General features: G+C 57.3%; 1 protein-coding gene across 2 annotated transcripts in view; it reads right to left on the bottom strand.

Annotated features, from left to right (window-relative positions):
* Window positions 1-377: 377 nt before the first annotated feature.
* The window catches only part of TECPR2 (tectonin beta-propeller repeat containing 2), a 107409-nt gene continuing 83332 nt past the window's right edge, over window positions 378-24454 (bottom strand). For both annotated transcript variants that reach the window (XM_043557055.1, XM_043557056.1), the window contains 3 exons: window positions 3077-3218; window positions 2522-2671; window positions 378-2196 (listed from right to left, as the gene is read on the bottom strand). In XM_043557055.1, the coding sequence (XP_043412990.1) occupies window positions 2045-2196; window positions 2522-2671; window positions 3077-3218 (444 nt within the window). In that variant the 3' untranslated portion in view covers window positions 378-2044. The remainder of the gene's footprint in view (window positions 2197-2521; window positions 2672-3076; window positions 3219-24454) is intronic.

Here is a 24454-nt window from a genome sequence, read left to right as displayed (position 1 = left end):
TTTGCTATTGTTTCTTGGATGGAGGCTCGGGAGCCCCTCCAGAGCCTGGCCACAGCAGCCCGGCCTCAGCGGGCCTCCGTGCGGAGACAGTCCCGCGCTCCGCCTCCCCTGAGGGTGTCCTTCCCAGGGGCTGCCGGGGGTACGTGTACCTCTGGAGCGACGGTTCGGTCAGGACGGCCGCCCCGGGGAACCTGGTACGCATTTGCACACCAAGCAGGCCACGCGATGGCATCCGCCACGCTCTCCTGGCAGGGGGGGCTGGGCTGGCGAACGCCGTCCGTCCGTCGGCAGAGGCTTCCGGCACCCGTGGGCGGGTCACCCCCGTGAGTGCCCACCAGGGGTCCCTTCTCACGGCTCAAACACCAGACTCGACCACATTTGGAAAAAGTCTAGTTTATTGCACTGTCTCAAAGCACAACTAAAATTTAAACCGGAAAGAAAAACCGTACAAAGCACTGAAGCTAAAAGTAGTTTCAAAGTATCAAACTAGACTCGGGTTTAATTGCACTAAAGTCCCGTGGGCTTAGGAGAGCTCTGCCATCTGAGAGGAGCCGGACAAGGCACAACAGACACACAGGAGCCGCAGCCAGCCTGGGCCGGCCTCTGCCGTCCCCCAACCTTTCCGTTTAAAGTAAGGGTTCTATAAAAGTGAAGTGGGATCTGGGATTTCAGCCTCCTGCCCTCGTTTAGACCTGGAACGCCTCCATCTTCGCGGCTGGCTGGTCCTGTCAGGGAACGTATTTTATCGCTCTTCACCTGTGGCCTGGGGCTCCCGGACACACTTGCTTAGTAGACAACAGGCATCGAGTAACTAGGCCCTGGGCCAAAGGCAAGCTAAAAACAGCAGCGAGGCTGGAGGCCCGCTCCCGAGCTGGGTCTGGGAGGGGGAGGGGGTGGGGGAGGGGGAGGGGGTGGGGGGGGCTCGGGGCGGGGCGCACGGCCGGGCCCCAAGCCCCGTGGCCCAGCGGCCGGCGGGCAGAGGGGGCCCCGTAGGCGGAGCCCACGGACCGACGGCCGGCGCGGCCACGGTGGGCCCAGTTTGAACCTTCCGGGGTGATCAACCCGATGCCCGCCTCTCGGGGCCAGCCGGCGGGTCCCGTGACGGCCCTGCGCGTTGAGGACACGCGGAGGGGGACGCCCGCTCTCTGTGACGCTGCAGCTGGGGACAGCGCGGGCTCAGGCAAACCACGCAAAGGAACGAAGGGCCCTTCCAGTGGTTTCAGAAAAGACGTTTCTCCTCTAAATTTGTCAGAGTTGATCTCAAATGAGGTATCTTATGCAGGTTTGTAATACAACGAACGAAAAAGGCAATAATTAGTAGACTCATCCTGTGAGGATGCTTCTGGTCTTTACGATGCCCGCCAGCAGCATTAGTTAAATACGAGTCTAGAGACGTTTCTCGGTTACTAACGTGGCTGGGCTCCCCCACGTCCGGCCGCCCCTACCTGGGCCTCCGCTGCCTTGGAAACGCGCGCACCTCTCCCACCGCGTCTTGTCCACCCGCCTTTACCGTTTGGGCTGAAGCGTGTTCTCCACGAGGCGGCCGGGGGGGCGTGGGCGGCGTGCGCGTGCGTGCGTGTGCGCGTGCCGCATCCGGGCACAGCCCAGCACCCCGCCTCTCAGACGCGGCCCCGGTGCCCCAAGCGGGGCGTCCGGCGCGGAGCGTGTGCCGGAGCCCGCGTCCCCGTGGTGGCAACGAAGCGGTCGCCAGGCCACCCCCCCCCCCCCCCCCCCCCCCCCGCGGTCAGAGAGTGCCGACCTCCGGCTCCGTTTCGCACTGGGCCCGCCGCGGCCGGAGGAGGACAGAGCAAGAGCTCAGAGGCGCTGCCGCTCTGGCCACGGCTCCGGGCCGCTCGGCTGAGGCCGTGGCTTCTGGAACAAGACGGAAACAAACACGGACGAGAGCAAGCGTGGGCCGTCCGACCCGGCCCCACCTGGCCGGCCGAGAGCCGGTGAGGCGCGGCCGAGAGCGAGCGCCACCACCGCACCGCGTCCGCTGCGCGTGCCGCCTTCCTCCCTCCTGAGCGGCCCCGCCCCCGCTCCTTCAGATGACCTCCCACTCGTCCTCCAGGTCCTCGGGGTGGGGGGTGGGGGCGTGGCCGCCGTGGGCGCCGTGGGCGTGGCTGAAGGTCTTGGTCAGCCGCTGGAGGAGGTAGCCTGGGGGGCCCACTGCCCACAGCTCGTCCGACGAGGTCACTGCAGGGGACGAGAGCCGGCCACACGCTCGTCAGTCAGCGGGCCCGGATGGGGGACACACGCGGAGAGGGGGCCGCTCCGCCATCCCGACCCGTGCCCCGGTTTCCTCAGCTCGAAAGCGGGCGGCCCAGCACCCTGTGCTCCTCCTGGGAGACTCTGGCCAGCCAGGTGCCAGGCGCCCTCCCCCTGGTGTGACCCCCGGCCCTCTGGAGAGCGAGCCCGGCGGGGGCAGCCTCTGGTGGGGCCCCTGCTGACACTGCCCGCGGGAGCCTCGGACCCAGGGAGAGCCGCGCAGCCCCGAGCCCCGCGGAGCCCGGGCACCTGCCTGTGAAACACGACACGTTTCCGGGAATCTTCTTCCAGTAGTCTCCGGCAGGGTTTTTGTCGGTGACGCCGTACCGCCGGGCGAGATCGCCGTTGGGGCAGCGGGCCCACACGGTCCTGGTGCTCAGGGCCAGCTGGCAGGCTTGCAGCCCTGCAGGCCAACAGCGTGTCCATCTGTCCGCATCCCTGCTGTGACAGGACAGACCGCCCCCTCCCCCCACTGGGCCCCGTGGAGCAGGGCGGCCCCGCGGTGACCGTGCCCGGCGCCTGCCGAGGGAGAGCAGCCCCACCGGCAGAGCCCGCGGAGCTGCTGGGAGCCCGGGGCCACAGGACAGAAGGGTCCCGGCCGGGCGGAAACGATCCTCCCGGACAGGACTCGGCGGTGAGGGGGCTGGCCGGGTCCCTCAAACAAGGAATGTTCCGCTAGTGGCTTGCCGGTCACCTGCCTCAGCACAGCAGCGGAGAGGAGACAAAGTTGCTGCGTGGGGGGCAGCCTGCCGGGCGGACCAGGGGCCCGTGTGAGGGGACGGCCGGGACCCCCCTGCCTCGTCTCTACCTGGCACGTGCTCCCAGTCGGTCCCCACCGGCATCTCTTCGGTGATCCCCGCCCGGACGTGGACGTTCCACCTGCTGTCGAGTGCCCACAGCATCTGGTCGTTGGGGCTGGAGTGCAGGCTCACCAGCGTGACCCCAGCAGGCTGCAGGCAGGAAGGGGCTTTCCTCAGGGAAGGAGGCGGCGGGACATGTTATTTTTGGAGCCGGGCCGGGAGGTTTGGAGCCTGACTCGGGGCAGGAGGTGCAGGGGAAGCCGAGCGGGCCCCGTCCTGCCTCCGAGCACGGCCTCACGGGGAGAGGCGCCAGCCCCGCCACGGCAGGCGAGCCCATGCCGAGGGACCGCCCACCCGACCAGGAGCCCCAGCTCGTCAGCACAGCAGGTCCCGAGGGACAGAGAGGCAGGAGAAGGAAGGGCCGCAGGCAGCGCACACGGGGACCTGGGCTGGGACGGTGGCAACAGAAGAGCACCGTGTCGCCCCCGTCCACATCCCTGCCCGGCAGCAGGTGACGCGGGGGAAGGAAGGCCAGCTCTGGGGAAACGCGTGCTGAAGGATCCGGGCCTGCGAGGGCCCTCCAAGGACGCGCGCTCGGGCACACGCGCACAGCTTCGTGCTCAGAGGTGAGGCGACCGTGGCAAAGTGCTCACGGTGGCTGAATCTGGACTGAAGGGTCTATGGGACTTTATTGAAATATGCCTGCAGGGCTTCTCTTGGCCTGAAGATTTTTCAAGGTAAAAAGTTTAATTAAAAAAATTATAGAAACAAGAACACCAAAATACGCCATTGCTGCCGTGGGCACGACAGAGGTGCGTGGGGAGGAGGCCCCAGGATGGGCCCAGGGTCTCCCCACTCCCTGAGCCCTTGCTTCTGCTCTGCTTTTTGTCCGGACGGGACACGAGGAGGGCGAGGCTGATGGTGACACAGCTGCTGTTAGCGTCCCAGGAAATGGGGACTGGCAGGCAAGGCCAGTGACCCTGTCCCCTCACCCCTGCCGCTCTGACGTGGGAAGATGAGACCCTTCTCGTCAGGCTCTCTCAAGGTCACACTAGACACTGGGTCGAGAGCCGGCACAGGCCCGGCCCTCGGTGGCCTCATGACCAGTGTCAGCTGAGAACAGGCCATCATTTAATCCCTGCTGTCTCTTCTGTAAGCCCCATGCCTGCTAAGGGCCCATCCAGAGCCACCCACCTGGCCTGGTCCAGGCGCAGCCCTGGGTCCTGACGAGCGACAGGAGGGCTCCTCTTGGCGCCAGCTGTCCTCTGATGTGTCCCCTCAGGCAGTGACGTCCCTGGCCTAGCTGGTTTCTCGTCTGAGTGGACACGATGCCGGCCTGCCCTACCCCTCGGTCAACCTGTGTCCATATGCCACATCTCCTGGTCCCTTGTCCACTTTTCATGGGACAAGAGTAAGTCCCCTCAGCGTCCTGTTTACCACCCACTGATCTGCTCTGGTTCGTCCCGGGGCTGCCCACCCCTCAGCTAGATGCCTCTCTGCCTGTGAGGACACAGCTGTCTGTGTCCACAGAGAGGCCACAGAGAGCCACGGAGAGGCTGTAGGGTCCCAGCCTCTCATCACTGGTGAGGACCAAACCCTAGGGTCTGGCTGTTGTCCCTCTACCAACCCGACACTGCCCATTTTCCTGGACCTCTTGGTGGTCCCTGCTCTCTCCCTTGGTCTTAAGCCTGCCTTCCTGGTCAGCCTCGACTGGAACCGAATCACTGATCCAGGGGACACTCACAGCCTCTTCTGCTTTGTGCTTCCCCCCTCCTGGCTGTGGTGACCCCACTATGCCTCACGCCCAAGCCTCACCCACACGGTGGGCTTCCCGCTGTCACGCTGACATCACATAGCTGCCAATCCAGCCGGCAGGCGCCCTCGGGGCATGTGGGCAGAGGGGGCTCGCCTTGCTCCCCTTGCCCCATCGAGGTGGTCGGGGGGCTCCGGGCCTCTGCCATCACTCACCACCCTGCCGTACTCTCGGCTCCCGCAGCTCTGGGCAGGAACTTCCTAACCCCTGGATTAAGGAATGGATGAAACACCGTCCAAAGACGCAGGGGCACCAGGTCCCCAGTGGCTCAGCTCCTGGGAGGCCAGGGACACACGGAGGACGGCAAAGAGGGGGGCACAGCAGCCACTCTCTAGAGAGCCACCCGCCACCGGGAGCCCCGGCACCTGCCCTGCCTGCTGCTGGGCCCCTGGGAGAACACCCAGGGCTTGCAGAATTGGGGGTCCTGCAGCTGCTGTGGGCGCGCTTCGAGAGACGGGGAACCTCCCACCTCCCCTCAACCGGGACCCGACTCTGGCCACTCCAGACTCTCTCACATGGAGCCCACAGGCGCACGAACAACCACTCGCTCCAGCCTTGCACCAGGGGCCATCTGTCCACTGGGAGCGTTCCAGGGAGAATGGGCATTAGTCGTAAGACTCCTATTAGCAAAGGGCTCCCTCTTCGGCCGCATGCGAGGGAACCCTGGCTCAGCTTGTCAGGCCTGAGGACACGGGCCTGGGGAATCTCGGGTAGCAGGGCAGACTGGGCCGACTGTACAGGGGAAGGGAATCAGGCAGGAAACATAAAAGGCTCTGGAGGCTAGTTTCAGATAAGGACAGGTGCTATCAAGAAGCAGAAGGCACAGAGGTGCTTGGGTGGCTCAGCCAGTTAAGCATGTGACATCAGCTCAGGTCTGATCTCATGGTTCATGAGTTTGAGCCCCGAGTCGGGCTCTGTGCTGACAGCTCGGAGCCCGGAGTCGGTTTCGGATTCTGTTTCCTTCTCTGTCTGCCCCTCCCCAGCTTGCGCTCTGTCTCTCTCTCTCAAAAATAAACATTAAAAAAAATTTTTTTTAACTTTCCCTCAAAAAAAAAAAAAAAAAAGAAGAAATAAAAGGAGCACTGTGATGGGGGAGGTGGCCCCATGACTGTGATGGCCAGGTAAGGAGGTAGCCTGAAGGTCACACACAAGCTGAGGGCCAAGGGGCCAGCATGTGAGGCTCGGGGGGGGAAGTGTGTGGGGGGTGGGGGTGGGGAGGGTGGTTTGTGCAATTTACTCTACAAGCTTTTAGTGACTGTGCTAACCAAACCGGTCCCTGCAGCAGGCCAGGTGGCCGAGATGTCACTGGGCAGGCACAACCCCAGACAACAGTCACCAGCGTAAATACGAGAGGTACGTAAAACCCCGAGTCACCTCCAAACGCCAAACCCGAGATGCATGGGTGAGCTGAGAGGGACCCCCCCCCCGCCATTTCCCGTGCCTACTGGAAAGCCGGGAGGGGCCGGCGGGGCTGTGGGCTGGGGCTGGACCCCTGGGACCACACACAATGCCACAGAGCGTGCCCAGGCCTGCCCTGCTCCGGGCTCTGCAAGTGCTGTGTGTACGAGAGTCCAGTGCGCTTGGGCATTTATACCAGGTTACCCCCGCCCCCCGGGCAGCACAGACACCTGTCTGCTCAGCGTGGTTGGATCCACATTTTTTTGCCATGAAACCCCCTTTTACCTACAACATCTATTTCCATCCCATGATCTGGGCTTCCCTTTGGGAAGTGTTGCTCTAGGCCAAGCCCCATCCCGCCCCCATTCCACGGAGAACGAAGGCACTCCAGGGAGGGGAGGGAGAGGCAGGGGCCAAGCGGAGGGAACAGGACTGTGTTCTCATGGCATTTGTAGAGGCACCGCACACAGCCCCACCCACGTCCCGAGTCGTGGCCCCACTGAGACACAGGGTCTGTCCCCTCTCCTGGAATCTGGCCTGTGACTTCTTTAACCAATAAGACATGGCAGAAGCAACTCGATGGCAGGTCTGAACCAGGTCCGGGAGCAGCGACCTAGTGGCTCTTCCCACAAGAGCCCCGCGGCGTGAGAAGCAGGCTATGCAGAGGCCGCACAGAGGTGGAGGCGAGCACGGGCCCTCCAGGCCCAGCCCTGGTGGCACCCAGAGGAGCCGTCCCCGCAGACCGCCTGCTTCTGAGGCGTAACAATAATAAATGACTGTTAAAAGCCCCTAACTTTTGGGGTGGTGTCTGTGGACAAGCAGAATGGAAGACAGAGAAGGCTGTGATGGGCCAGGGAACAGGGAAGAAAGAAGCGGGGTGTCACGACGGGGAAAGAACAAGAGAGGGTGGGTGGAGAGGCCCCCGGGAAAGAGGCAGGAGGGCGAGGACAGGGAGAAAGGCCACACGAAGGCCAGGCTTTGCATCGTCTCTCCCTCCGACTCGGGCTCTGCGATCTCTCACACGTCTTTGGGGGGCCCTCAGCTCCCCCTGCTCCAGGGCCTGGCCGTCGACAGCTCTCCCTCCTGCCTCTACCCTGCGCCTGCACCCACCCTGTCCATCCTTCTGGGGTCCTGCGGGCCCGCCCGCCTTCCTGCATTTCTCCCACAGAATGCACTGGGGGTTCCCCTCGTGGCCCAGGCTCAGCCTGAGTCCGCACCCCTCTGCGCCCCGTCATCACCCCCTTCCCGCCCGCTCTCCCTCCGCACACCCTCCTTCACCTGGCAAGCCCTGAGCCTCACAGCCCGGCCTGGTGACGTCCACCTGCCTGAAGGTGCGTGCTGCTCCCTGCCTGCCGCTGAAACGCCATCCAAGCCAAGCTCTTGGCTTGCTCTCATCCAATAAAGGGACAACTTTTTATCGAAGGACCACACGCACCCAAAAAAGCACACAAATCCTAAGTGTGTGGCTCGATGGGTTTTCATAATCTGAGCACAGCCGGGTAACCACACCCAGATCTGGAAGCAGAACACGAGTCTGAGTGTCTATCCAGTCACCACCCTCCCTGCTCTGCAGACCCCACACGGGACTTGAACCTCCCATGGAGCGGGTGGCTCAGAAGCTGCATGTGAAAAAGGTAATGGCACTCCCCAGCTGGCCCCCCCCACCCCCCGAAGGTGGAGGCCTTCCCACAGGGCAGCCCAGGGAGGCCATGGGGAGAGGGAGGGACGTAGGCCAGTTCTCAAGGGCAGAGGAGCGTAAGTAGGCAGAATAAAGCACACACAGATGCCGGGAACTGCACATTGAAAGAGGAAGGGCAACCCATCCCTATGCACATACCCTGTGAAGTCAACCATCCTGCAGCATTTCCCACACTGGGTCCCACGGAACACCCCGCCACCCCCGCCGGATGCTCATGCTGCCTGAGGTCTCGGATCAGCTGTCTCCTGCACACCTCCATCTGGGGCCACACAGTCATTTGTTCCAAAAACAGCACCTTCAGTGCACTGGGCCCTGTGTTAGGCACTGGGGAAACCTCAAGTACAGACAAATTACACACCCCTGGCCCCAGGAGCTTCCATTTTACTAGGAGGGCTGGGCAAGGCATAACTCACCAATGCAGTAACAGAGGGGGTGGCGAGGAGAGCCCTGGGGCGTGAGGGGTGGGTGACCAGGAAGGTTCCCTGAGCCGGTCACCCCGGGAAGGCGGGCCAGGCAGGCCCGGCAAGCGCAGAGCCTGGAGGGGAGCAGGAGGTGAGGTGGCTGGAGTCCAGGGACGGAGCAGGAAGAGGTCAGAGGGCGTCAGGGCCGTGGGCTGAGGGAGGAAGTGGACTTTGTGCTGAGTGAGGTGAGAAGCCACTAGAAAGTTCGGAAAACGGGAGTAACATGAGGTGACTCTGGCTGACCTGGAACCCGGGTGAGAGATGGCCGGGCCCAGGGACGGTGGTGGGGGCCTCAGAGCAGGCCTGGAAGGCACAGGCCACAGAGTCTGCTGGAGGACGGGCCGTGTCATGCCGGGACGGGGCCGCTCCGCTTATCTGGGCCCCGTCAGAGCAGGAGCGGGGCCACCGTGCGTTGATAGACATAAACATGAACACACGCGGCTGCTGAGTCAGAGACAGAAGACAGGGAGAGGCCTCGAGTGAAAGAAGCCGACGGCCCTTTCCCAGAGAGGAAAGCAAAGGCTTGAGACGCTGGCGGGATGGGGGGACGGCCCGTGGGCCGCTGAGTGCGAGCGCCTGCGAGGGCCGCACGGACAAGCGGGACAGGCAGGACGCGTGCTAGTGCCACAGCCAGCGCACATCCCTGGGACGAAAGAAAATGACCTCACTCTCTCGGGGGAGATGGTTTCAGACAGGTAGTTCCCAGGGGGAACCAGTGCAGGGTCCCGGGAGCTGGGGCGCCCGTGTCTTCCCGCCCAACGAGCCGTAGCCCGCTCCCCTGCGGCTGGCCCACGGCGTCTCGCCCCGTCACCCACTTCAGCAGGCTCCCTGGACCTTTGCCGGATTTACTTTATGGGCTCAGTTTTGTTTTTTTTTTTTTAAGTAATTGTTACCTTTGGGTTTGTTCTTTTTTTTTTTTTAAATTTTTAAATATTTATTTTTTGGGGGGGAGAGAGAGAGAGAGAGAGGGAGAGAGAGAGAGAGAGAGGGAGAGAGGCAGAGAGGGAGAGAGAGGGAGGATGAGCGGGGGAGGGGCAGAGAGAGAAGGAGACACAGAATCCAAAGCAGGCTCCAGGCTCTGAGCCGTCAGCACAGAGTCCGATGCGGGGCTGGAACTCAAGAACCTCGAGATCATGACCTGAGCTGAAGTTGCTTAACCACCTGAGCCACCCAGGCGCCCCAGGTTTGTTCGTTTGCTGACTGTTTCAATCTTTTTAAATTGAAGTATAATTAACATACTGACAATGTCACATTAGTTTCAGGTGCACAGCATACTGATTCAACAACTCCATACACCCCCCAGTGCTCCCGACGCCAAGTACAGTCACCATCTGTCACCAAACAGCACGATTACAACATTGTCGACTATACTCCCTATGCTGTGCTTTTCGTCTCTGAGACTTATACTGTTCATTTCTTTGAAAAGCACTGATGAAAGCGGGGCGCCCACACCCGGGTGGCTGGAGTGCGTGCCTCTTGGGCCTTCCTCTCGAGGCTTCTGGCTGAGCCTGGGCCCTCGGGTTCACTGGCTGCGTCGCTGTGAGAGGGACTCACAGCACCCTCCGGTCGGCACCGCAAAATCCGGGACTAAGTGAGCCCGCGCCCGTGAATGGACAAAACCGAGCACACGGGAGGCTTTCGGACAGAGCGGGCATTGCTCAGGGCCCCTGCCACCACCCAGTGAAGAAAACAAACTCCCAACCACTAGGCCATACCCTCCCACAGGCTCCTTAGAGAGACGCGGAAAACAAGTAAAAAGGACTTGTAAAAAGCGATCGAGGACACTTAATTGTTAATACTTAGATATATTTTTAGCTTTTTTCCCCATGTAAAGCTCTCTATTTAAAAACAGTTTTTTTAACGTTTATTATTGAGAGACAGAGAGAGACAGAGCATGAGCAGGGGAGGGGGAGACACAGAATCCAAAGCAGGCTCCAGGTTCCAGGCTCTCTGTCAAGCACGGAGCCTGAAGTGGGGCTGGAACTCACAAACCACGAGATCATGACCTAAGCTGAAGTTGGACGCTCAACCGACTGAGCCACCCAGGCGCCCCTAGCTCTTTATTTTAAAGAAAAATCTGGCTTATGTTATTTTGTGTTCTGCTTTTGGCTCAGTTCACAATATAAGATGCCTTTCCCCAGGGCCGCCACCGCTGTGACTCCAACAGCTGTCACCTGGGGCGGTGGGGGGGGGGGGGGGTGCTTCTTGAAAACCAAGGCTGAACATCACTGAGGTGCTCTCAGGAGCATCTGTAACTGAGTCCTTCTGGTGCCCAGTCTGGGTGGGGGTGGGAGTGGGGATGAGGGCTCCAGGGAAACTTCTGTAACTGCCAGGATGATAAAGAAGTGGTCAGCAGGAAGGGCTGGGCACTGGTATTAAGCATGACTCAGGGATCAGGAGGAATACAGAGTGAGGTCATTAGCAGTCCCCAGAGACCTGGCGGGGGACTGGGAGTGGCCTGGGGCCCTAGAACCAGACTGCAAAGGGGTACGAAGTGAGAAGAGGACTAAGCCTGTGACAGAGGGCCTGGAAGGCACAGGAGGAAGCAGAGGGCAGGGGAGAGGGCTGCTGAGCCTCCAGGAGGGGAAGGGAGAGGGGATGAGGAAGACCAAGTGATGTCCTGGAGTCACTGGAGGAGGGGGAGGGCTCAGGGCATGGGCCCAGTCCAATCCTAGAGTCTCCTCAGTGGAGGACCTCTTCCTTTAGCACGGGCCTGGTCACAGGGAGGGAGGGGACCGTGCGGAAGAACCGCCAGGCCCCCATCCCCCCCAGCCGCACGGGCCCCCACCATCTTCTACGACACTGGGGCCGTGGCCCTGACAAGGTACGCCTTTTTTTCCTGAAGGACGAACAGAAGAATGTCTGTGGAAGTGGACAGAAAGGAGGTTCTGGAAACTCACTAATCGGCACCGGCCAGGCTGCCAGCCAGGCACTCAGCCCCCTACCCATCCATCTAACCCGTCGTCCACCTATCACCACGCGCCCACCTAGCCCTCATGTCTCCACCACACTCATGCCAATCACCAGCCCACTCACCACCCAGCCTCCACCCAGCCTCCAGCAGAGATTCGCCCGGACATATCTACCACGTGCCAGGCACTGTGCTTGGTGCTAGGGATTAATTTTCTTGGCTCCGGGATATTAAAGTCTGGTGAGAGACACATCAGTAACCAAACAGTCCCACAAAAACACATAAGACCGCAACCGTGAGGGGTTCTGAGAACATACGACGTGGTCAGGCGGAGGCCAGGAGGGCAGGGGAGAGCGTGCCCGGCGGAGTGAGAGCACAGGGAAGGAAGGCGCGACGGGGCGGACGCTGGACCAGGCGGCTGGAGTCGGAAAGGCGGGGCGGCACCACACAGGGCCGGTCTCACAAATTGCAGGGAGGTCTGCTGGCACCCGGGGCTCGCAGACTGAAGGTGTTCGGAGAGAGAAGGCAGAAGATGTGCCTGCGGGCAGATGGTAAGAAATAAGACGCACCTACAAAAGTTTTCCCAGCTGCACGGAGGACTCCAAGGGGGGGCACAGCATGCTGGCCTCTTCGTGAGAAGGGCGAAGGTGGGGGCAGGACGGAAAAGACAGGCGCCTGCCTAGGGTGACACGGGGGGGCAGAGGGTTCCACAGACGTCGCCTGCCCTCTGCCACCACTCCGAGAGCTCCTGAATACGGCCCGAGACATGCGGTTTCACAAAAGGCAACCGGGACGAGCCCCAACAACCCTCCTCCCCGTGGGAGAGCAGGACCAAAATGCCAGATGGGGGTGAACAGGAAGCGGCACAGGCCATTTTGAAACCAGGAAACTTGTTTCTGCTGAACCCAAGTCCTCCAGAGGGAAGGTGAGGAAGGCCAGGCCTCGTGGTTCTTAAACCTTACAGTCTCCAGGATTTGTGTGTGGGGCTTATTAAATGGCACATTCCTTACTACTCAGCCATAAAAAAGAATGAAATCTTGCCATTTGCAACGACATGGATGGAGCTGGAGAGTATTATGCTAAGCAAAATAAGTCAGTCAGAGAAAGACATATGATCTCACTCGTGTGTGGAATTTAAGAAGCAAAACAAATGAGTAAAGGGGGAAAAAAAAGAGAGGCAAACCAAGAAACAGACTCTCAACTACAGAGAACACACTGACGGTTACCAGAGGGGAGGTGGGGGGACGGGTGAAACGGGACAGGGGTGAAGGAGGGCACCTGTGACGAGCCCTGGGTGACGCATGGAAGGGTGCCGAATCACAATATTGTACACGTGAAACCAGTATAACGTTGTGTGTTAACTATACTGGAATTAAAACTAAAACTTAATCAAATGAATGAATAAATGAATGAACGGACAAATGAATGAACGAACAAATAAACAAACGTCATGTTCCTGGGCTTGGGGCCAGCCTTTCCGCATGAGACCTTGGGTCTAGGGCTCAGAAATGACCTTAAAAAAAAACGTTTTTTAAATGTTTATTCATTTTTGAGAGACAGAGACAGAGACAGAGCTTGAGTGGGGGAGGGGCAGAGAGGGAGGGAGACCCAGAATCGGAAGCAGGCTCCAGGCTCTGAGCTGTCAGCACAGAGCCCGACGTGGGGCTCGAACTCACGAACCGCGGGATCGTGACCTGAGCCGAAGTCGGACGCTCAACCGACTGAGCCACCCAGGCGCCCCAGAAATGACCTTTTAAACCAGCACCCCAGGTAATTCTGTTCAGGGTATCTGTGGGTTACCTTCTACGATGCTCTGCACTCTGTCAAGAAGAAGGCAAGACTACACTACCCAGAGTGGTCTGCAGATTTTACTGCGATCTCTGTCAAAATCTCAGCTGTTATTTCGGCAGGAATGGAAAAGCTGTTCCTAAAATTCATACAGAATTGTGAGGGACCCCGAACAGTTAAAATCATCTTGAAAAAGACAATTTTGGAAGACTCACACTCCCTGATTTCAAAACTATGATGAAGCCACAGTATTCAAAGTGTGGTCCCGGCCGAAGGACGGGCATATACACGCGTCAGTGGAGCAGAACTGCGAGTTCAGAAAACAGTCCACGCAGTCAAGTGATTTTCGCCAAGACCGCCAACATCATTCAACGAGAGCACAGCCCTTTCAACAAATGGTGCCGACACAACCGGACTGAACACATTCAAAAGAAGGAGGCCGGACCTGACCTCACGTCACATACAAAATGATCTTCAAGGGGCTCAGAAATAAATGTAAGAGCTAAACGTGGCAATCGTTTCTTAGAGATGACACCAAAGGCACGAGCAACAAAAAGAGAAAAGGCAAAATGGACCTCATTAAAATTAAGAACTTTTGTCTATCAAAGGACACCATTAAGAAAGTGAAAAGACAGCCCACACGATGGGAGAAATATCTGCAAGTCCCATGTCTGATAAGGGTCTCGTGTCCAGAATAAAGAAAGAGCTCTTCAACCAACAACAAGAACACAAACAACCCCATTCAACAGGCAAAGGACTTGAACAACGTTTCTCTGAAGAAATACAAATGGCCCACGAGAACACGAAACGATGACCGGCGTTAGTCATTAGGGAAACGCGAACGGCAATTGCGCAGCACCATGCCACACGCACCAGGATGGCGAGAAAGGAAAATGGAAAAGAGCCGAGAGGCGCCGATGTGGAGAAACGCCCCCTGCGGGAGGGAATGCCAAGTGGTGCAGCCGCCGGGGAGAACAGTTTGGCAGGTTAACCTCCAAAGCTTAAACAGAGTTACCCTACGAGCCGGAAATCCCATTCCCAGATACGTGCCAAAGAGCTGGGTCGGGCGTTCAAACGAAAACCACACGAATGGCCAGAGCAACCGTCACGGCAGCCACGGAAGCTGGAAGCCACCCAGGCGTCCGCCGCCCGACGAGCGGACAAACGGAATGTGGTCTAGCCATACCGTGGAGTGTCACTGAGCCGTGAAAGGGCGGAGGCACCGGTGACGTGGATGCACCTTGAAAACACGATGCTCTGGGAAAGAAGGCAATTGCAAAAGGCCGCTTATCATGTTAAGCCCCTCGCTATGAGATGTCTAGAAGAGGAAAATCCATACGTGGAGAAAGCAGATGAGTGGTCGCCAGGGGCTAGGGGAAGGGGGGCTGGAGAGTGGCCGCTCCCGGGTAGAGGGTTTCCTCAAAACCTGATGAAAACCTTCTGGAACTAGACGTTGATGAAGGTTGCACAACATTATGAATGTGCTAAATGCCACTAATGGTAACTTTCACGTTATGTGCAGTTTACCACATGTTTTTTTTTTTAAAGCAAAAGCTGGGGCGCCTGGGTGGCTCAGTTGACGTCCAACTTCGGCTCAGGTCACGATCTCACGGTTTGTGCGTCTGAGCCCTGCTTTGGGCTCTGTGCTGACAGCTCAGAGCCCGGAGCCTGCTTTGGATTCCGTGTCTCCCCATCTCTCTGCCCCTCTCTGCTCACACTCTGTCTCTCTCTCTCAAAAATAAACATTAAGGAAAAGAAAAAAAGAAAAAGTTGACAAGCCTCGGTTTTGCTGATGTACTATGGTTTTGCAAAACATTATCCCTGGGGAAGCTGGGGAAATGGTACTCGGATCTCTATTATTTCTTACAAATGCATGTGAATCTGCAATTATCTCAATAAAAATTTCAGTTAAAAAAAAGAAGTAGGCAAGCTAAAATGCTGGCTTATTCATATTCAAAACTTCATAAAAATGAAAAAAAAAATAAAGATTGCAAATATAAAATGGAGTAAATAAGGAATTTAAGATTTAAGAATCATTTGGAAATGCTAAAGACTATATATAGCTTCGGTGTCCTTCCAAAGGCTGTGAGCGTGTGAGTATGCGTCCCTGCTCCTGCTTATTTTTGTCTTCTAGAGAGGAGTTACAGGACAGGCGTGGGGAGAGAGCCGCACCCCCTCACTGGAAGTACCCAGGGATTTAATTACAGCCACCAACAGGCTTTGATACTGACAAATCAAAGGGCTGCTCGGGGCCGTAAAGTTTCCCTTGAACAAGACCTCACAGGAAAAAAGAAAACGAGCTGCTGTCCTACGTTCTCAAAGGATAAACGCCCCTTACTAATTATTAGGAGTAAGAACGCATTTTATTTATTCCACGCCACCAGCGTTACAGAATAAACCACTGCCCTTTCCCAGTAGTCGAGAAATCCTACAGGCAGAACTTGCTGTATGCACTGAGACCCTGGCCAGGCCCTCGGTGCAAGTGGAGGAGCCATTTTCGTGTGACGGACCATCCCGCCCTCCCGGGGCCCACAGGGACTGTTCTCAGGTTAAGGGCTTCACCTTAGTAGTCAAGTGCAAAGAAATACTTCTCAGCTTAGGGGCGCCGGGGTGGCTCAGTCGGCTGAACGTCCGACTCTCGATTTCAGCTCAAGTCATGATCTCACGGTTCATGGGTTCGAGCTCCCACATCAGGCTCTGTGCTGACAGCACAGCACCTGCTTCAGATTCTGTCTCCCTTTCTCCCTGCCCCTTCTCCGCTTGCGCACACACTCTCTCTCTCAAAAATAAACATTAAAAAAAATTCAAAAAAATAAAATAAATACTTCTCAGCTTAGATAGTGTGAGCTAGAAGAAATGAGACAGGTTCTGTGCTTCCTGGAACGGACACAAGCTCGTTTTTGAGTTATATACAGTATTTGTTAGCTCTGATCCGAACTTTCTCATCTGGTACATTCCCCCAAGAACTGGGACTCCAGCCACTGGATTCTCCCAAGAACTGGCACTCTAGACCACAGTCCTGGGAGAAATGGCTCTGGTGACCAGAGACAGTGTTAAGACTGCAGCCCATGATTCTGCTGCCCGCTGCCTGTACCTCTGCCAGTGGAAGCCAACGGCAGGGATAAGTGTGACCCAGGAGGCATCCACACTCTCACCCGGCAACTCGCTGCAGAGTTGGGTTTCCATCCAATTTTACGGGTCCGTGAGCTCCCTGAAGGCAGGACCGTGCCTGCCTGCCCGGTGCCCGGGCTCGGCGCCTGGCACACAGGAGCCTCCTTCCGAGCAGTCGTTCTTTGTGTGAAGGCACCCGGCCCCAGCCCCATGGTGCGCTGCCTAGACTGCTCCCGGGGCCTCCTCGGGGGGCTGTGTGCACCCTCACCAGCAGGCAGCACCCCCTGGCCCCACACCACTGGGGCTACGTCACCCCCCCTTCTCAGCCTGTCCACATGACCTTACCCGGCCCCCACCGGGAGTGTGCATCAGAGCCCTCCCTGCTCTGCAAAGCCCAGCCTGCAAACTGCCTGCTGCAAGAACCTTCTGACAGACGGCCCGCCCCATCGGCCAGCCCTAAGGGGCCCCCATCCAACACGCCCCCCACACTTCACTCCTCTGGCCTGGGCAGGCGCAGAGGGAACTGGACAAGCTTTCCTCTTCACAGCCTACAGCGCTCCACACGTCACCGCGTGTCACAGAGCCCCTGCCCAGGAACTGTTCATGAACTTGGCATTCTGGGGACAGACAGCAAGCCCCTGGCAGAGGGGGAGGGCAGTGCAGCTAACTCCAGGCTCCACAGAAACAATGCCTCTTGCTAACAAAGACTCTGGCTTTTCTGTTTAAGGGCTCACTCCAACGATTTTAGGCTGGAAGGGACCTGGGAGGCCAGTGTAACCTCATATTCTGGGCAAGCAAACTGATAATGAAATCCGTGCTGAAGGTCAGGGTGAGGGCCTACGGCGGAGCTGCTCCCAGAGCGCAGGGGTCTGGGGCTCAGGTCAGGGTTCTCTACGCTTCTGGCAGGTGTGCCTCTACCCTAAGGAGTGCTCACACGTGTGTGCACATGCCACACACACACACACAGTCGCTCGCACACGCGTGCTCGCACGTGCGCCCGCACCCGTCCCTCAGCCAGAATGGAAATAAACCCAGGGTAAGAGGAAAAAAACCTGAAAGTTTCGCAGCCAAAGGAAGTATTCTTCTAGACAGATCACTTAGGTGCGGGCCTTATGAGGACCCGGATAAAATTCAGCGGGAACGTTTCGGGAACACGGAGGCACACTGATCAGAGAGCCAGCACGGCAGTGGCCCACCGGAAGACGCCCCGAGAGGGCACAAACCCTGCCGCCACACCATCCAGACATCCCTTCGCTTCCCGACACCTGTCTCAGCGAGCCGCGTCTGCGCTGTGTGGGTGGACCCCACTCTTCCTGGGGCCCGCACTGCTGCAGTGAGGCCGTTGGGCCCGTCTGCTCCCCAGCCGCGTGGCTCCCGCGGTCTTGCTCTGACTTGTGTGCTTGCTTTCGGTCTTCTGCGTCCTCCCCTGTTGCAGATGCTCTCCCTGCGTCTGGTCTGTTCCTTCTAAGCTCAGATAGGCTTGAAAACCAGACACCGACGTTAACAGGCCCCGATTTAAAGCACCAGCAGACTCTCGAGGCGGCTGAGGGCCGGAGCCTGCTGTCTTTTGCCTCAGACTCCGCTGTGACCCAGGACCGATCCCCCTGCCCCTCGGGCTCTGGGTCCTCAGCCGGAGAGGGAGCCATGCGAGCTGCCACGCTCCTGACTCTGGGTTTGCGAGCTCTGAGGCCGGGGCACAGCTGACTCGGGCTGCCGTGGGGCCCGCTGTGCCGAGCCCTCTGTCCTCACTGCCTCAGGGACGTGAGATCTTCCACCCGAGGCCTGCAGAGCCCACGCATCACGGGCAGTTTCACGGGAGCAGCTCTGCTGCTATTTGTTGCACAAATAGGGCTTAAGTGTAAGATTTTATTTGAAGAATGAGTTCCACTGCTAAAAATGCTTGGAAACTGCTGTCCTAGCTAAGTGAGGCTACCAGAGGCTGGTTCTGAGTTCCAGACGGGAGAAGAGCTCCCCTGATCCTCTCTTCTGGCCGGCCGACTGCAAAGCCAGAGGCCCTCTCCCCCGTGACTCCTGCACCGGCTCCAGCGACTTCCCACACCCCCTCTGCATCCGGTTGGAAGTGTGGCTTGGAGTTCAGTAAACCCAGCATCCGCTGGCAGCAGGGGGATGTGCAAATGAATCCAAAGTGCTCGGGGACAGGCATCCTGGACAGGGCTCATGTTCTGTTCCTCCTGGGAGGGGGCTGGTGACACCGACCGTGGCTGCTCTTCCTATCCACCACTCGAAGCCCTGTCAGACACCAGCCTGACGACTGTGCTGTGGTAAGCATCAAGGGCTCCAAGCCGTAGTAATGCAAGAAGGCTGTGGGAACTTGATTCCAGCTGCACGGGTCCCCACGTGTCTCTGAGAGCTGACGTCCCGGCAGCCACTCAAAGGAATGCCCGGTCCCGCGTAGCAGCTTCCGGGCCCAGCCCTCCGGAGGAGTGATGCCGGGACGGGAAAGGTCCCTGGAGGCCCTTCCTGATGCTCACAGCTGTATGGGGCACACGCCTGTCAGGCTGGGACATGGGAAATGGTCCCTGGGTCCGTGTTTTCACCAGCAGTCACATGTATGTTGGAGACGGACAAGGGGGCTTCGCGGGTCCGGGCCGCCCACGGTACCTGGCAGTCCTTTATGGGGAATCGCAGCCTTCCAGAATGAGAAAGGCTGAGACTTGGCTATCCCAGAAAACAGTAACATTTCTTAGCAACGGTGTTTGAGGAGGGGAGCTCAAACACAAGCCCTGTTCAAAGGAGCTACGGGAGCAAGGACAACATGGAGGAGAAAAGAAAGAAAGTGGCCCAAAATTTAGTCTTTCTCAAACTGGGGCTGTTGTGTCCAACGGCATGGGACACCATGAGTGGAGGCCTCCCGCCTGCACTTGTGGGCGGCTCTGCTGAGTCCCCCCCCAAGCCGGGACGTATAAAGGGAGCCCCACCCACCCCTGAGCACCACTCAGATTTCTGAGGGCTCAGGAGAGGGGACGGGGGACGTGGGCATCCCGAGGGCTGGAGCAGAGCAGAGAACCTCCCCCCGGGTTCTCAGCAGCAGGTATGTGAGAATCCGCCTCGGAGCTTCAAAACCCACAGCCTCCTGGGCCGTGGCAGCAGGGTGAACGCACTCCCTCTGCAACACACGGCAGGCGGCCTGTCACCCTGGAGTTAGGAACGCGTGCAGGGAGCAGGAACGACCTTAGTGGGGCAGGAAGGCCGACAGCAACTGACCGCGGGGACCCCGGCAAAACAGCCGAGCCGGGCCACCATGCGGGGCAGGGCGCCCAGGGAACAAGCTCCTGGCGCGCTCGCAGGGCGCCCAGCGGCGTGTGCCCCACTCTCAGAACCAAGACCGCCAGCATCTAAGGCAAGCCTCTGCCATGGAGAAGACGAGACAGACGCAGAGAACAGGCAACTCTGGGGCATGGAGACCACAGAGGAGAGGAAACTTCAAAAACCTCCTCGGAGGGGAGCGAAAGCAGGCTCGACAGCAGGAAACAGCGACAGGGACTTCCAGGAACTGAAAACGAGACCACAACATCATCCGACGGACAGACTGCAGGCTAGAGCTGAGAATGTCTTCTAGAAAGTAGGACAAAAGTGTAGGAAGAAAAAACGGGAGAGAAAGGGAAGAAAAGTGGGGCCAGTTTAGGAAAGCCCCCGGCACGTAAGCAGGAACCCCAGAGAGCACAGAGAATGAGACAGGCAGAGGCAGGAAGCCGATGGCCAGAGGGCAGCAGGTCACAAACTCCAGGCTCATTAGCACAGAGGCTGAACTAGGCCCTCCCCGGGGCATATCACTATCTGTTCTGGGAACACTGGGAACAAAGAGATCTTACAAACTTCTAGAGAGAAAGGCAGGTCAGATATCAAGGATCAGGGATCAAAACGGCTCAGACTTCTCAACAGCAATGCTGGACAGCAGGAGATGGTGGAGGAAACCCTTCGAAATTCTACAAGAAGACAGTTTCCAACCCAGGCTGCTCTGCTCAGCCAAGGCCAACTGCCAGTTGGGCCAAAGACTTTCAAGTTATGTACCATGAGCCATTCTCAGGAACTGACGGGAGGATGAAGCTCACCAAAACAAAGGAAGAGGAAGACAGGGGGTCTAGGAGAGAGAGGACCCAACATGGAAGGCAGGGTTGAAGGGCAATCCCAGGTGGACTGGGTGACCAGGCCAGACGGGGGCCGGCCAAAGCCTCCAGGAGACACCTCTCCAAGAGGAGGAACTGGGTGGCACCTGATGTGCCCTCGAGCACGGACAGTGGAGATAACTGGCAGAGCCTGGGGCTGGATATGTAAAACCAAGATGGAAAATCATGACCATGAGCAAGTCCAGGGACAAGAGAGTCGTCCAGACAGGAAACGTAGTGGAGGCTCCTTGTGAGGAGCACATCCCCTTCCCCAGGCACTGTGTGGATGCTGGCACTGTGGCAGGCAGGCGGGCGGGGGCGCTAGATCATGAACTGCTCTGCATCCTCCTCTCCCAGCAGGGAGTCAACTGAAAACAGAACTAGAAGGATCCAGAAACCGCTCCCTAGGCAGTCATTCAGGGATATGAAGCTACAAGAAAGCGGCTCCCAGAGAGGGGAGAGTGGGTGGGGAGGCGTGTTTCTTGTAGCACACCCTGTGGGCCCAGCTGACGCGTTAACTTCTGCACTTATGTGTGTGATGTTGATTAAAAGCAACCAACTGAGGGGCGCCTGGGTGGCGCAGTCGGTTAAGCGTCCGACTTCAGCCAGGTCACGATCTCGCGGTCCGTGAGTTCGAGCCCCGCGTCGGGCTCTGGGCTGATGGCTCGGAGCCTGGAGCCTGTTTCCGATTCTGTGTCTCCCTCTCTCTCTGCCCCTCCCCCGTTCATGCTCTGTCTGTCTCTGTCCCAAAAATAAATAAACGTTGGGAAAAAAAAAATTAAAAAAAAAAAAAAAAAGCAACCAACTGAGACGTCTGAGCCCCACTCCAGACCTGCTGCGTTCACCTCCAGGGGAGGTACCTATGTGTGGACCTCTGAATACATGCCTCCAGATGGTCCTCAGGGGGAGAGGACTCTCCACTTTACTGGTCACGAAATGAAGGGCCAGTGAGTTTGGGCAACTCTCCCAAGGTCAGTTGGTCTCATGGAAAAAAAGAAGTATTCGTTCAGGTTCTTTTGATTTCAGGAACCGGGCTCTGGCTCTGGTGGGGACGGTCCTGGCTGGCGGGGCTCTGGCGGCTTCCCGCCCTGTCTGTCCAAGGCACTCGTGTGCCCGCCAGCTGGGAGTGAAGGCCCCTGCAGCACGGCGGACACAGCACTGCTGGCTCGGCAGGACCTGGGCGGGGTCACCACCAGGGCCAGCAGGTACACGCAGCGGGGGCCGATCCAGTCACCGAGGGAACGCCCGGACCGCGACGTCGCTCGGCTTCCTTTACCCAAAAACACTGGTGTCAGGAGCTCCACCTGTATTCTGCCTCAGCCTTGGATCGCACGGTGCGCACAGCAGACCCACCGACGGACCACACAACTTCCACGGCTCACGGCTCCCCTTCCTCATTCGGCTCCTGCCCAAACCTGGGCCAGTGGACGTCCCGAGCCCTCCCTTTACGTGATACCTTTCCTGCCTCGTATGCTCCCAGGTCTCATTTGGGTGATACCAGTATTTGGTGCTGAGAAGCACAAGACACACGGTCCCCAACCACGAACTGTCCTGTGCGAAGCTTTTCCCTCCTCAGAGACACCAGGCCAAACCCGTGACTGGTCAGTCACTGGAAATGCCCACCATCTCAGGGCCCAGTTCGAAGACTGCACCGTCCACGGGAACCACGGATGGCGACCGTGGGTGATCGGTGTTTCGTGGTCGCTCTCATAACCTGTGGCACCCTCTTTTTTTGGCCATTTATCGCCGATCTCACCAGCAGAGACATCTCCATGCACGTTCATTCCCTCTGCAACACCCAACACAACGTAGTGACTGCCTTCCTGTTTGTTTGTTTCCTTACTGTTCGACACAGTTTTTGGACAGCTCACAGAGGTATGACGGACACACTTAAAATGCACACATTTAAAGTGTCCAACCTGAAAAGTGACATTTGTGTGCACTCAAGAGACCATCCCCACGCTGCTTGACCCTCCCAACCAACCCCGCAGCCCTCACCAATCCCCAAGCAACCACTGCTCTCTGTTACAAAAGTCCGCATTCTCTAAGTTTTACATAAATTAATCATACAACATGCACTCTTTTCTGTCTGGCTTCTTCCCTCAACAAAATTATTTCATCAGATCTGGAAACCCTTTGGCCGTATTTTTTCTGGTATTTTTCCTGTCACCTCGTCCCTCTTTTGCCTCAGGACTGGGCTGCATTTGAACCAGGCCACATGAGGCTGTCCCATGCTCAGTTGGCTCCGAGTTTTTTCCCAGTCTTTTTTTCTCTCTGTGACATAGTTTGGATTTTTTTGAAAAAAATGTTAATGATTATTTTTGAGGCGGGGGGAGAGAGGGAGGAGAGGACCAGAGAGAGAGGAAGACACAGAATCCAAAGCAGGCTCCAGGCTCTGAGCTGTCAGCACAGAGCCTGACATGGGGCTTGAACCCACGAACCGTGAGATCGTGACCTGAGCAGAAGTCGGATGTTTACCCAACTGAGCCACCCAGGTGCCCACCCCCTCCTTGAAAAAAAAAATTTTTTTTTTTTTTAATTGGATGGTTTTATTCCTGTGTCTTTGAGTTCCTCAATCTTTTCTTCTGCAAAGTCTACACAGTCACTAATGTCATACAGGGTATTTTAAATCTCAGACATTATAATTTTTATCCCTGCAAGTTTGATCTAGGTCTTTTTTTTATAGTTCCCCTTTTTCTACTTAATGTATGCAATCTTTCCCCCAGTTTCTGGAACATAAAGAGTAAAATTATAACACCTGTTTTAATCCCTGCCTATGAATTTTATCATCTGTATCCTTTCTGGGTCAGTTTCCATTGGTAGATTTACCTCCCTTCACTGTAGGCGATATTTTCCTGTTTCTCTGCCTGCCTGGTGAGTTCTGATTGGATTTAAGATCATATGAATTTTACCTTGTTGGTGCTGGATGTTTTCATGATTTATAAATACTCTTGAGCTTTGTTCTGGGATGCTGCTAATTTACTTAGAAACAGTTTGATCCTTCTAGATCTTGGTTTTTTAATTTTATTTTATTTGAGAGAAAGAGAAAGAGAGCGAGTGAGTGAGAAGGCTGGAGAGAGAGAGAGAGAGCTAGAGAATCCCAAGCAGGCTTCATGCTCAGCACGGAGCCCAACTCGGGGCTCGATCCCACAACCCTGGGATCATGCCCCAAGCCAAAATCAAGAGTCGGATGCTCAATGGAGTTACCCAGGCACCCCTAGGTCTTGCTTTTAAGCTCTGGTCACCAGTATTAGAATTATATTCAGTACAGGGCTGATTTTGCCCCATCACTGGGGCCACATGCTCTTGGGATATGACCCAATTAAGGATAGCTAGGGCTCAGGAGGTTTTGCACTTGGGATGGTGAGATCAGGAACTACTCCTGCCTCTGCCGAGTTCCCAGGCATGTCCCCTCTGATGTTTACAGGTGGCTCTCTCGCTGGCCCCGCGTTGTTTCCTCACACATGTGTTTCTGCGCATGAGCCCCTGTGGGGCCTCTGCAGCTCTCTAGTCCTCCCCCAAGTTCCCGCCTCCTCGGCCTCTCACCTTCCCAGAGCTATGCCCTCAACTCAAGGGGCAGGCTGCGCTCTGCTAGCCCCTACCTGGGGTCCCCCTGCCCATGCAACAGCCTGGCAACTATAGGGGTCACCTCGTTTGTTTCCTATTTGTCAGGGACCACTGTTCTTTGTTGTCTGATGTCCAATGTCTTGAAAACCACTGTTTCAATATAATTTGTCTGGAATTTTTGTTGTTTCAGGCAGGAGGGTAAACCTGGTTCCTATTGCTCTGTTTTGATTGGAAGCAGAAGTCCACGTAACTGGTCTAAAGCTTCCTATTCACTTCCAAGTGATGACTCCTGTGGTTACGTGGCCTGTGCCTACCGTGTGCACGCACTGTGCAAGGTATTTTAACTCAAGAGGGCTGTGTCAGCTGTCTGTCTTGCTAGAAGATGAGCATTTGAAAGACAATATTCTAGAGCTCATTCAGTCTTCACAGAGGTCAGACCACGTGCGAGGCAGCAGGTGTCTGAGACAGCGTGAGCACGTAGGTGGAAGGACGTGAGAGGGAGATCATGCTC

This window comes from Prionailurus bengalensis, chromosome B3, assembly GCF_016509475.1.
Source record: "Prionailurus bengalensis isolate Pbe53 chromosome B3, Fcat_Pben_1.1_paternal_pri, whole genome shotgun sequence".
In the NCBI taxonomy this organism is placed as follows: domain Eukaryota; kingdom Metazoa; phylum Chordata; class Mammalia; order Carnivora; family Felidae; genus Prionailurus; species Prionailurus bengalensis.
Note: the sequence above shows the minus strand (reverse complement) of the source record. Positions and strands in the feature narration are given on the sequence as shown.